The sequence below is a fragment of the Neodiprion fabricii genome, chromosome 1 (genome assembly GCF_021155785.1).
Source record: "Neodiprion fabricii isolate iyNeoFabr1 chromosome 1, iyNeoFabr1.1, whole genome shotgun sequence".
Lineage (NCBI taxonomy): Eukaryota > Metazoa > Arthropoda > Insecta > Hymenoptera > Diprionidae > Neodiprion > Neodiprion fabricii.
This window is the reverse complement of record NC_060239.1, coordinates 27,379,274-27,393,532: the sequence shown is the minus strand read 5'-3', so window position 1 is coordinate 27,393,532 and position 14,259 is coordinate 27,379,274. Positions and strand designations below refer to the sequence as shown.

Sequence of the window (14,259 nt, the reverse complement as noted above, 5' to 3'; positions counted from 1 at the left end):
TGCAGCGCTTCCTGATGTGGAATGGGTTTCTGGATGTAATTTTTGACGTAACTGGATGACAACCGCACAATGGCGCATATCGATTGTCGACCCACACTCTGCGGGATGTATACTTACTCTACAAGCACCTCGAAAATTATGTCCAAAACCTGTTTCCTCTCAGAGGACGCTACTACTTTGGAGATATTTGAGATACGAGACAATACCGGATATGAGAAGCGTGAGGGTGGGCACTTCTCTACAGAATGACAGAACACTCGCAATCAGCATTATTGATCAAGACACATTGACAGTTTCCAGTGCAAAACCGGGAACGTCAACCAGTTATCTTCAGGCTATCGTATTTATTAAATAGCAATTCCAGACACATGCTGCTTAGCTCTCGGTTTTTGCGCATGAAGGGCAAATGCAACAGTGATGAAAAATTTGATAAAGAAATAGTATAGAGATGTGAGACGTCTAAACCTGATTAGTGTGCAAAATATTATATTTTCTTTCACAAAAATACATTATTATTATAACAGCTAAACAATTTACGCATTGAAAATCCACAGTAAGAGTTAGATCCAATAGAATGTCTCTGTACCAGTAGACTATAAAAAAATTTTTTTTTTTTTTTTCTATAAGTAGTTTGCAATAAACTTATTGTAGATATGAATTAGCATTCGCACTAGAATCACAGATCTATATATCAGGTGTCGAAAAAAGTAAGCACATGTTAAGTACTATTTTAAGTGTATCCTGTACTGGAAATACAAACAACACTTCCATCACTTATTCTCAATAATCATATACCGCAGAAACGATATCGTCGTTAAAAACATGACATAATGCACAAGGGTCCCATTTATTTAGGAAATGATTCAGAAATTCGGATTAGATTAGTCGCATACCTCTTGTTCCTCGCATTTTCATGTGAAGTTACTGCACCTATATGTGAATTATCATGTTGCAAGAATACAGCTTAGGTGAATATCGTGATGATAATGATATTACGTCGTTTTCTTTTTCATTCCACACTGGGTGCTCATCTCGTTAAGCCGAAACCCGTTACAAAATATAACTTCCCAAGGGGTAGGAAACTATTGTACATCAGTTCATAATTTGTCTTACTTCATCATCAAGGAAACACGTCATGACTACTTAGATACATTAAGAGATCGGAATATTTTTTAACATTTCTTCCCATATAGTCAAAATTTGAGACCGTAATAAGAAATATGAAATTAAATTACAAAATATGTGTGAAGAGTATTGCACATCAAACAACGCTGGTGATATTATTGTAGTTTGAGCAAGCCTAATCATTGCGAATAATCACATCCTGTCAGCAAGATATGTAATTTTAGAATTTGGTATTTATGTGTAAATTATATAGTGTGTGGTGAGATTGACAAAGTAGTCGCTAAATAAAAAACCAACAATCAGTCAATGTACCAACAAGAGGAGCTTGTGCAAATACTTACGGCGATAATAAACAATTACCTTGTTAATTATTTATTATATCAAAAAAGGAACGATAATAAATTCTTTGTTAACGTTTTGTCACGCAAAAACATAAACACTAAGCCACACAGGTAAATTATACCAGTAATAATGAATAATTAGTATAAAAGCAGTCATGATAGTATGATAATAATTATCGCCAGAGTAATTTCGAGCCCTGAATTTAACAGCGTAAGTCAAATCATGGTGAAATAAATATTAAAATAAATAATATGGGTATTTCTAAGTTGGTTAGAATTCAAAAATTAAATCATTTTCCCTGACATCTGTCTTTAGGTCAACTATAGCAAAACGCAGTCAACCGTGTATAAAATCGTGACATATCAAACTAGACAAATCATATGACCATATTGTTTCGAATATAAGCGAAGGATTTTTGCTGTTGACAGCAGCTGCCAATATCGTCCTCGTCTTATACGCGACCCATTTCATGTACGGGAAACTAAGAAAAATACCCTGAAATACTGTCTTAGAATTGGGGAGCATTTCATATGCGGCATCGGCTTATGCTCAGAACAATACGGTATTTCTGGGTATCGCATAACTCATTTGACTCGAAATTTCACCAGTATCCCCACAGGTACTACCATGACCCCCTAGTCGAAATGTCAGCAGAACTCGGTTATCAAGGTCGGCAGTAACAAAGAGTGATAAAAGACAAATGTATATAGGAACTCTTAAATAATGATAGTTTGTGGGATTCATCGATCATCATTTCAAATAGACACCCGATTTCGTATTTCTGATGCCGCAAATTTCTTGAAGTAGAAATTTCGATAATAAAAGTGACCATGGGTATACTTCGTCACTTTAGAGCTACGTAACAAGAGTTGCTTCCTCAGATAACGTCGCACTCTTGGCACCGTCACGTACAACAATTTTATCCACATGAAGATCAAGGTCGAAACTATAACTATCCTTGCTGTTCTCACTATCTGGTCGACTTGGCACCATCTCAAAGTCATTGCTGCTGTTTGTTTCCGAAAGAAATTCCAAGGACTCAATATCGTCTGGAAGGCCATTAGATTCGCTCCTAATACATTTTTCTATATTATGCGAAATTTCGTCCTCCATGTTGTCACGTTCCCGATATTTCTTTACTTCGACATCGACGCTGGATAATTGCTCTAGCTCGTTATCTTTTTTCCCTTCTTCGTTTTTCGGCTCATCATCGATTTCGACGATCTGATCTTCGTCACGAACGACGTTTATTGGACGGTTTTGGTCACTTTCATGAGGCCCGACCCCGATTTTACTGTACTCGCTTGCCGAGTTATTTGTGGGTAATTCTTTTGCTTTAACGCTAATCACATCGTTGTTCGGGCATTCGTGCAGCTGTGCTTGAACTTGTTGCATACAATCCGTTGACGACGACTCAACTCCACTATTTTTATCCATCCTTGCAGACTGTTTCGAACTTGAAATTTCCACCAACTCGGTAGCTGTACCTCTTGTCCTTGTCTCGTCCTTGCTATGCCCTTTTGCCTGCATAAGTTCCACCAAATCCCTAGCTCGCGACTCCCTCTCCTTTTGGGCAAGAGTTGCAGCTACTTCTGCCTCCTTCATCGCTGAATGAATAACTGGCTCAGCCCACAGTCCAGGGTTGAATGCAGGGCCTGTACCCCCCAGCTCAGCAGGCAGAATGTCAGTTGGAAGGTGTTCGTGGAGAGTGCTGAGGTTGTTTCCATGCAGATAAATCTGTAAACAAGGCATGTTATGATGGTGGCTGGAAGTCTCACTTATGTCAAAGTTCAATTTATGCATGAAACAATTATATACTATAAAATGGCTGTCCTAAACGTTTAAAATTTACCTTATTTCGCGTTTTCTCATCAAGGAACGGTTTCACAATGGCCAAAGTTGCCTGGACACAGAGTGGCGCTGAGAGGAAATGAATAGCCTTGAATCGAGCTGGAAATCTGCCCCGCAAAGCTGATATCAGATTGCGGAGAGCAGCAGCTCCTAGTGCTCCACCTTGACGCAAAGAGAATCCACCCCAATCCACTACAGCCACGAATCCACAGTGCTGTTTGATAAAATTATTTATTACGTCTTGATGATTACATATACATACAAAACGAGAAAGCTATTTTCCGAAACAGAAATATCTCCGTTTAGATTACTCAGTTGAACAGGGCCTATAATTTCCTGATGGAACAGAAAAAAACGAAATATGTTACCTCCAAAGTTCCAACATAATGTAACGTTCAAAATCACAGTGCCCGTATATTTTATTGTTCACACTGCCTTCAATATCAGTTACGAATGCTCAAAATTGATTGAAAAAGTAAAGAAGTATTTAAAAAAAAAAAAAAAAAAACTGATCATCGTCTCATACGGGATAAAAAGAGCGATGGGGAAAATATTTGTATAACGTGTTAGGTTTGATATAGCATCAATTGATATTCAGCATTTCGGTACTCAGCATGTGTGACATCAATGAAAAAATTCTCCAATAATTTATCCCTATAAATTCTTGGAATAGAAATTTTCTCGGAAATTCACGTAAATTTTTTTACAATATTGGCATTACTCTGTCGTGGTTTTCGAAAAATACTACCTACCTTGTAAAATGATTCCAAGTACCCCGAAAATATTATATCCGTTAATTCAAACGCGCAGTAATTGTAAAAAGAGTTTCATCTGAAGCCCCTGATATAAGTAGAACTGGACTAACCTGATTCCGAGGATCTTGTATGAGAATTTCAAGGACGAGAAAGATCGCTCGCTGCACTGCAAGAGCCGGAACGGCAATGGGATCCCATTGGGAAGCAAGAATCACCAGCACACATCGTCCCTTCCTTAAATTTCATGTGTTCAAAGCTCACAAGAAAGTTACGATAGCACACAATACCGATTGTGATTCGCGTTATCGGTAAATATTTACCTCTCATGTGCAAATATACCCACGAGAATAGATAAAAATGTGATACAGACTGCACACATAGTACGCGGTTTCTCATCCACGATGATTATTATTATTATTATTATTACCTCACCGTGATACTCCGGCTTCAAGTACTAATAACTCAAAATTTGGAAAAATTTTGTTTCCCAGTTTATATTAAATATCGTACGGTGGAAGAAAGTATGTCATATATTTCATCAGACTGAAACTAACGACCACGCGCGATACGCGACTGAGCACCACTGCCGCTCTAGCGGCAGGTCACTGCTCGTGCAGCACGAAGGCTCGCTCAAGCGCAAAATAGATATTTACAGAGGAAAGAAATTGGAATTCGATTACATTTGAGAATATTGAATATATTCGTTTAACAAGGCAGTTCCATTACTGAATATTAGCAGCCATTATCCTGTGAAACTTTAGGACCTCCGATCAGACAGCAGTAAATTACTGCATCAGATCCTGACACCTCTGTGTCAATTTGCATGACTTTTTCTTGATTTTATTTGATTTTCGGTAATACTAATAAGAAAAAAAGTCGAATCATCGTTTGGATGGGGATTTGGGGGTTTTGAAAAGTCGCGAAACTTGATTTTTTTAAGCTTCCAAACCCCCGTCCAAGCATTAATTCGACTTTTGCTAGTTAGTATGATCGAAAAAAAAGTCAAGTAAGTCATTTAAAATTTTTACAAATGTGCCGGTATTTTCTACATCACTCAACAGGTCGCGTGCTGTAAAATCAAGTTTCGCGATTTTTCAACCCTCGCAAATAAACTCTCTTCCAAACGATCATCCGATTTTTTCCTGATTAGTATTACCGTAAATTAAGTAAGATAAAAAATCATACTAGTCAACAAAGACGTGCCAGGATCTGCTGCAACAATTTGTTGCTATCTAACCAGAAAGTCCTGGAGTTTCACAGACCAATGGTTCCTAGTATTCGGTAACGGAACTGTCTTTTCAGCCGAACATTCGATATTCTCAAAAGTATTCGAATTCACATGTATTTTCTTCGAAAATATCTATTATGTGCCTGAAAAGAGTCTTCACTGGACGAGCAACGGGCCGCCGCTACAGCGGCAGTGGTGCTCAGTCGCACGTTGCGCGTGGCCGCTGGTTTCAGCCTGACATATATTTCATACTCTACCTCTTTCCTACAACCAAATCCTGAATATTTTTCGGTGTTTTGAAATTTAATCCTCAGCGACGTATAAAATTGCAAAAAAAAATAGTGAACCGTTCACATAGAAAATACCATACGATGCGAATATTCGGTATTCACCATCTGCCTGTAACAGCACTGAAATACGGTAGACATTCACTGTGTGCAGGGTAATGTTTATTTAGGTTTTATACCTGTCTCGAGCAGGAAGGACGCCAGGTATACCTGCCCGAAGAGCTCGCTGCAAGGCAGGGTCTCGGGCGGTCAAATTTCCAAAAATATCCTGTCGATGGGCTACCTGATTCTGATAAGCGACTATCAGTGCAGCAGCCTGTTCTGTTCGGTATTTTCGGGCATGTAGAAATCTCGTTATGTATTCATCGGTGCATTGTTTGAGATCTGGAAAATAATACATGGAGAATTACGATACACAAGCTAATGATTGCGTCTTGCAATTAGCCGGACTTTTCACTGTTGAAAATTTCCTCACAACTTCCAGTTGATATAACTATGAACTTAACATTGACTTGCAATACATGCGAGTTGAATTTTGTATCTGACATATTGTCCGAGTTGCAGTTTCTTGTAACAATATCGTTGTCAAACAGGTGTATAAACGTAAAACGCATAATTATTCTCGAGTCTTATAGATTGCGAGAAACTAGTGCGCATGCCTGCAAGTAAGGTTCGAAACAACGAGAACACGGAGTAATTTACGATACTTCTACCTGTTGTTCACTGTACCTTCGTCATTAAGTGTGTTTATTTAGCGTAGACAAATTGCGGAGTTCAAAATGTATCGTCAATTGTACGACGTATGCATACTTCTATACAGTGTGGTTTGCGTTTTGAATTATATATAGGTGTCTAAAATTTCGTCTCAACTTTGCGATTCTTTTGGTGCAATTAATAAGGATATACAAGTTATAGTGTACGCAATGTTTACAACGATGCTAATAAAGATAAGGCCTGAGTTCAGTCACAAAGCAGAACCGCTGTTTTTTTACACCTATATGTATATTGTATATTTATCCGTCTTATCATAAGTTCTCCCAGCATGTTAAAGCCTATATAACCCACGGAGAGAATTGAACAACGATTATACTAATTTGAAAAAAATCCTTTACATAAAATCAAGTTTTTGGTAGAATTGTAATCCGTTAAAATTCATAGCAAAATCCTGTTTTCAGTTCCCACAAACAAGCATATCGTACCTTTTACCCACACAAGATTGTTATTTGCCATAAGCTCATACATACGTATCACGACACGTGAGTAAATATTCCGCAATACTTAACATATACCGAAACAGTGCAGTTAAATTTAGTTAATATTACATAATAAGTATCCTATATGCGAAAATGGTAAGTACAACAAAGCTTTTTTTTTATATATTTAATTTATATGATCCAGCAACACCAATGAAAGTGCAGAGTCTGTTATACGGAGTCAAAATTACACAAATATTGTGAAATAAAGAAACTTGGATGTAACGTGCCATTGGTTTGTTTCTATTCCAAAAAAGGGACGTAATGAACTGAGTTTTCTAAAATTATTTCAGGTTACGGGCTTACCGATATTTGGCGTATCTTTGAGGATTGCCCTGACCGTCTTCACGGCCAGTTTCTTATCCTTAGGGTCGAGTCGGTTGCGATCGTAGTACAAGCTGCGTGCCAGAGCGAGATTCGTGTGGACCCGAGTTGGGCTCCACATGTATTCGCAATATTCTGCCATCTCCGGAGAACCCATGAGTCTTCTAATAATTTAAAACTGTAACGAGAAAGAACAGCGCTTAGTTTTCCGTGGCATTATTGATACGTTCCACATTTAGCAATTCACGAGCAGAAAAAATTGTCATATATCTCTAATTTTCGTTACATTTTAGAGGTAGTATGATTAATCTGTGAAAAATGTATGAGAGATTTGAGACGATAAATATTTACTATCATCGACCAAATACCCGATACTTTTCATTCGAAACCGCGAATGAAATGATTATGCGTGTAAGTACAAATGAAAACGTTCGTTATTGGTCGATGGACGATTATTACTCGTGTCTACACATATTATTTTTATCGTTGTAGGTATCCTTTAACCGTAGTCATCGTCGAATAAGTTCAGGCGGTTACTTGAAAATAATACTTATAAAAATGACACATCTTCAGTAATAATGATTGCAGCATTAATAGACTATTTGGGTCCAATCATTTATTTTTCTTTTTACCGCTACGTTCGAACCGCGGTGCCTCGACCTACTCGTCGGCTTTTTGACACCGAAAATACGTACCAAACTTCTCGTACTCACGTATAATATGGAAAAATTGTTATTTACTGTACCACGCGCAGCACGATCCTCGGATAGAACCCGACTGATCTTTAGAGCGGTGCGAAACGAACTGCGGAAAATTCTGCATTATGCAGTTCACAAAGTAACGGTTATTACGAAGTGTATATATACATATATAAATATGTATACACCTAAGTAGTCCCAACTCCGCGCGGTGGAAACAAGAGCCGCAATCCGATTGCACGCTGTTTCCCGAAGAGGAGATGAAAGAGCAGGACGGAGTATGGTGAGTACGTATAAAGCATGCAATAATTCGATGTAGACAATGCGTAGATTCGATTTGAGGATGAACAATTACACTACGCCACGATCAGTAATACAGAACCATATTCAATTGCAGTTAGGGTATGTGATCCACACAAGTGATTAGATTTACCGTCAAAATACTTAAATCGCAAAGTCCACAGAGACGGTACACAACAGTGTCACAATATTTTTAAATGTTAATCAGACGTGTATGCATATTGCGGTGGACGTCTGAGACAGTAGAGATATGTAATATTAGGCAAGATTTGAAAGATCGCACAAAGGATTAAATCAAGAGAAAAACAGAATCACACACGAGAATATTGAGTCGTAATAATTATTAGTAAAGCACGTATGGTAAAAAGATAGCAAAATTGATATTTCATTTCACGGCACACGTGAAGAGTCGATCGAAACTAGGTATTTGTCTAGTACATACCCGTACAGACGCAAATGAAGAGAACGAGTGGTGAATATCAACGCGGATGTTGCGAGACTGTAATTGAATTAGAACCGATTTTGTGATCAACCGGTAAAATTATCGAATCAGTATCGTATAATCGGGGCGGAGATTTGTACTCTCTATACCAATATATGTATATGAGCATTATCTTACTGTGGACACGGGCACTCTTGCTATCGTTGCTGAACATGTCTCGATCGTTCTCATTCACAAGTCATTAAGATTAATTAATAATCACCGTGTAAAAAGTTTAGTACGTCCAATTTTTTATTTTATTGGGCGATAAATCTCTTTCTCGACGTCATTCAATCTGATTCCACTCAAAATTGGGTCTTTCAAGTGTTTTTTTTTTATTAGATTAGTTAAAAATTGTCCTTGTCTTGATTTCCATAAAATGTTGCAGATAAGAACAAGATATCCAAACAAGCTTAGTTTTTACAAGTCATAGTGTCGTTGCTTATAAATCGCTGGATAGGAATAACAGATACTTATGATTGGTTTTAATAATTGCAGCGTCGTTTGCCGATGAACAGGTTCTTTTTCATTAGTGACGGACTACGCCATCATCTTAACGACATGAATCATTGGATGTTGTTTTCACACGGTATTTAAATTTCACATTTTCGAAATAAAAAGCAAACATATCCACACAAACAAAGTGTACTGCAGGCAGGAGCTAGCAGCAGGGCTCAGGGTCACATTTTTTATGCGCAGATACAAGAACGGAGTAAATTATAGGATCATTGGAAAACAATATTTTGAAGAAAAAACATGTATCATTGTCAGCTGACAGATCTGAGAGCAGACGCGTATCAAATAACACGTTCGCATCGGTTAGGTGTGATAATTACGCGCATGCATAGGACATATAGTTATATGTGTACGCACTTTGGTGTAACATTACTTGTATTACAGTCTGCAGTGTATGCATGAAAAATAGCATCACACCAGCAGGCAAGTTTCGCAATCGATAGGTACTTCAATGCTGTATAAGTATACGGTAAATATAATAAAGTACAAACGTTTTATACCGACATATGCAGTTAATGAAACAAAAGCAGAACGACAACTGTAAGCTTTCAGCCATAATACCCACATACCTATACTTGCGGTATGTATCATGCTTGGTTTGTGTAAATCGCACCACACACTCATCGTAGTTCCGTTTTTACAATATTGCACTTTGTCTTTCAATAATTTCTCACGGTCAGCATGCTCTTTATCCGCATAACGTCGAATCGTAGGTCCGATTGGTTATACGTGACTGTATCATTTGCACATAGTACAGGGTTTTCGCTTAATATTGGAAAAGGAATTAGTAACGGACGGAGAAGATACATGCGTGTTGCAGAGTGAAGATCCCGTGCCAAGTATTATATTATTTTCCTTCCGATTATCTTATCCACGACTATTAATTCGAGGCTTCGATTTCCGTTCTGAGTAGAAATTAATACACGGTTTTCTATGATAGGTCTGCCTTAGACCCTATTATACACAAGTTGTTGTTGATGAGCACAAAACTTATGGTGCGTAAGGTGATCGTGAAACAATTCAGGCTTTAATATAGGACACGGACAAATATTTGATGAGTCGTTTCACTATCTAAGTGCATTCAATGTTTAATTATACACAGCTGAAATAACGAGATAAAAATTACACCTCTTGATGGTTTAAGCTAGAGTTTACGGGCCGTTCATTTTCTGCATTCGCAGTTACGTATACCTAATATGTATACACAAGCGTGTGAGAACTCGTCATGTTTTACGATATGTTTGACTCAGATACTCGCTAAAGATGAAAGATCATTATCTAATAGTTTTGTTTCATCAACGTAGGTACACAATTATTGCATGATTGTAGCGTAGAATATTTTTACACGACACGATTGGTGAGTAGATTTGAAACCCTGCAGCAAGACCGAGAGATTAGCTACTCACTGAGTATTCGTTTCTTTTTTCTTCTTCTCAGCCGTGTCAAAAGTGCTTTAAATTTTGTTTCTCTATTGTACGCAACTTCACGTGGAAGGCTGTTCGTATATATATAATACGTCTCGTTCTCCACCTGTGTGACCGATTGTATCTCGTCTTCAATTTGATCATAAAAAACGTACAAAATCAAGATTTTGACGTCCTCGATAACGATAAATTCTATGACACACATGTACGTTCCAATTAATCGTGAGACGTGATTCGTCAGATTATGAACTACAACTGTGTTTGATTCTCTTGTGTCTAGATGACCGTTTCTAGCACCTGTTCGTTTTGAAAATACGCAATATATACTATACACTAAAGATTTTGATATCCTCGATAACGATAAACTCTGTTGTATACATGTATGTTCCATTTACTCGTGAGAGATAATTTTATGTATCAATAACCTCAATTGCGCCAATTTGTAAACGAGGGATTTTCATACGGTGAGTACGAACTTCCAGGTTTTCAAGAAACAACGTATTTCACGACGGGCTCACTTCGCAATCGTTCCGGCACTTCACTTTATCCAAGGTCTTATTTTACGTTCAGACGCAGTTATTCCGCGTGCATGAAATATCAATTTAACAATAAGTCATACGACACAAGGCTGAAGGCACGCAATAAGAAGTCAGAATTGAACCAGTCGGGAATACAATTAAATAACACCACGACTCGTGTGCGCACAGAATATAGATGCATGGAAAAGCGGACACTGTACTGCAACACTTCGCTATTCGGCGTCAATTATTATCTCAAAGTTCGACTGCCGTGACGAATCGGCGCTGTCGTCACAGCGGATCGCTATGAAAAATTACGAAAGGAATAAATATAATGTACCGAGGTGGCTGGCCAGCCGGACTGATGCTACCGATGTAGCTGCTACTGCTGATGCTGCCGCCGGACGTATGCAGACGTATCGGACGTATCTAAGAGGAAAAACGAGCGAGCAGCATGGTAGAACCATAGAACCGAAAATGAGTGGGAGAGAGAGAGAGAGAGAAATAGTGAACGGTAACCGAGTGCTTGCCTGAGTCATCGCGCCCACCTTGCTATTGCGAAACTACAAGCTATACCTCGAGGTATAACCTGTACTATGACCAAATGGTAATTGCCACCAAATACGCGAATTATAGGTACAACAAATTTGAGCAAGGTACATATATTCGGCATTCGAGTAAGTACGTACTCAGAGATTTCCAGGGGCTGCTGCATGCAGGGGAGCTGGTAAGGTTTGCTATATTTACACCTTCGAACGCCTGTAAGTTTCTGGGCTTGCATAGTTATTTGTCAGCCTGTGCTGGGAGTTTTGTGATTCTCTTTCATTTTTAAGGTGGTTAGTGAGCGCTTCTCAGGGGCAGACGGTGAGAGGGGCAAGACTATGCTTATACACGGTCCCTACCGACGGTTCTCAACGTCGTTCTCGACTAATAAAATAAAAAATAAAAAAAAAAAAACTTCAAAGTAAAGGTTTACGACAAATTACTAATGTAATACGCATCGTTTGTCATCCATTCGCTTTTCGCTAAACGAACCGAATTGAATTGGTTACAGACAATGATCTTTATAATTTACGAACATCTTCTTAACAGTAACATTTGCCATTTGGATAGTTTTTCATTGACATGCCTACATTTTTTTGTCTGTGATTTTGACGGTAAGCGGCATTTCGCCGCCATAAGCGCCCGTGTATAAGAAGTAAAACTTCAACTATTAATTATTCGGAATTTACGCAGACCATCCGTCTGAAGTTTTTCGTAGTAATGTAATTGATATCAATCAATATTGTGTAAAAACTTGAGTCCCGTGACTACATTTTAAGTTTCCTCACCAACATCCTTAACGATTTACAACAATTACATTCGCTTTTCACGGACGATAAAATAGTGAAAGGATATTGTTTATGGATAGACGGTTCGGGGTAAAACGTAGACGACTCGTTTCACGATTCAGCGCAAGATAATATAACAAGCTCAAGTGTATATAATACAAACTGGAGAAAACGATAAATACGAAATCGACAAACAGGAAGTACTATACCTCCTTTAATGTCTACAGGTTTTCACCAGCTAATTTGCGACGAAGGATATGGTAATGAATAGTCTGACATTACGTCTAATTCTTATTCACGCTGACGGCCTTACGACGTGCAAGATGGGACCACCACAGATGCAAGTATAAATAAAATACAATAATTTTAACTTCCGGTTTGCTACAGCTCACCGCACACTGAGCCTTGCACGTAATCCGTGATCGATGGACCGTTTTTATCTCTAAACTTGCCACAGTTTAACATTTAGAGGACCGGCCTGGCGCTTTGAGTCAGCAGATAACTCGGAAACTCCACCGGACGCGTTGACTATTTATATACATAAATCATACCTATAAAAAATGTCGAATTTCAGGGGAAAAATGTCGGCTCTCTAAAGGTTAACACGACGAAATACCTACGTGCGTCCATTGGAATAAATTAACCCTAGGATCACGCATGTTCGTATAATTGTAACTATTAATTACCAGAGCTACAGGTACATCGTCCCATCGGACGGAGTTATCACACGACGGTAAACGGACGTCGATCTTTCACGATGTGAAATAAAATTCAAACTGCAATGAAAACTTACCTCGCATTCGGCGGTGCTGTCAGACTGTCGCACCGTTGACGCGCCACGCCGCACTACGAATTCCTCGAACCGCCATGTTGTGACGTCACACCTCACACCGACACACATGACGAAGTTGCATCTGGAAGGAAGGAAGGAATATATTTGGGCAAATGGTCGATTCTTTCCGTTCCACAAATCTATACTATGTAGCGTTATAAAAATTGAGAAAGAATTAAACGCGACACTTGAAACATTATATCTCTTCAATTCGTGTTTATACGTATGTACCGAAAATGAAAGGAAATCCAGTTTTAAGGTTTTGTATGAAACAAACGAATGGTTCATTTTTTATTCTAAATTCAATCGGAACGATTCCTGTTTTTAGGCACAAGCTTTCATCGTTTATATACCCATGTATTCAATATGAAATTCCATATTACGTATATAATTGGTCCGTGTGTATTATTGGACTTGGTTCTTCTCATATAGTGTTCGATTATTCTCACGGCTGCTTGTTTTTTGTCGGGGACAAAGAAGTGACCGTCACCAGCACGTGACTGTTGGCTGCGCAGGTTGACAATACACACAATCTCACGTATCTCGGGCTGCTAACCGACAGGCGCATAACTTGTACAACAAACACGTTGCCGTGAGGAGGTGAATTAATGAAATACTCTATGTAAGGTACCAAATATACATTGCGTATAATATTTTGGTAATTTCAGACTTACTAGGTGTATAATAACGACGTGTTGTGAATTGTCATGTGCAATTTCAGCTGTGTCTTACCTGTAACGTGTAGTGAGTATCCGAAGAGTGAGCCGATTTTCAATGTTCCGTGTCAGCAAACAGCACCGTTTATAGGGTTTCTATGCAACGAGTGAAACGCAAAAAAAGCGCTGTATATATCAGCACTTTAAAATGGTTTATTATCTTACATTCGAACACGAGATAGGTAATCACCCGCCCAGAAGACAGAGTGAATACTGAGCACCTGCTGCTGCTGATCGATTTCCTCAACCGAAAGCCACGTGTCAGACTGCGAAAACGA

The 14,259-nt window shown here is 38.5% G+C and overlaps 1 protein-coding gene across 8 annotated transcripts; it reads right to left on the bottom strand.

Annotated features, from left to right (window-relative positions):
- Positions 1 to 1,005: 1,005 nt before the first annotated feature.
- LOC124176884 (clavesin-1-like) lies at positions 1,006 to 14,235 on the bottom strand. Of its 8 annotated transcripts, XM_046558720.1 has the most exons (7): positions 13,998 to 14,235; positions 13,227 to 13,347; positions 7,148 to 7,343; positions 5,768 to 5,972; positions 4,184 to 4,307; positions 3,320 to 3,532; positions 1,006 to 3,204 (listed from the first exon to the last, which is right to left on the bottom strand). In XM_046558720.1, the coding sequence occupies exons 3-7, from the start codon at positions 7,320 to 7,322 to the stop codon at positions 2,323 to 2,325; spliced, it is 1,599 nt and encodes a 532-aa protein (XP_046414676.1). In that variant the 5' UTR covers positions 7,323 to 7,343; positions 13,227 to 13,347; positions 13,998 to 14,235; the 3' UTR covers positions 1,006 to 2,322. The 8 variants fall into 8 exon arrangements, with proteins under 8 accessions (XP_046414676.1, XP_046414700.1, XP_046414711.1 ...); XM_046558744.1 differs by lacking the exon at positions 13,998 to 14,235 and having other exon boundaries at positions 13,227 to 13,413; XM_046558755.1 differs by lacking the exons at positions 13,227 to 13,347; positions 13,998 to 14,235 and adding an exon at positions 13,120 to 13,202.
- Between the last annotated feature and the right edge of the window lie 24 nt (positions 14,236 to 14,259).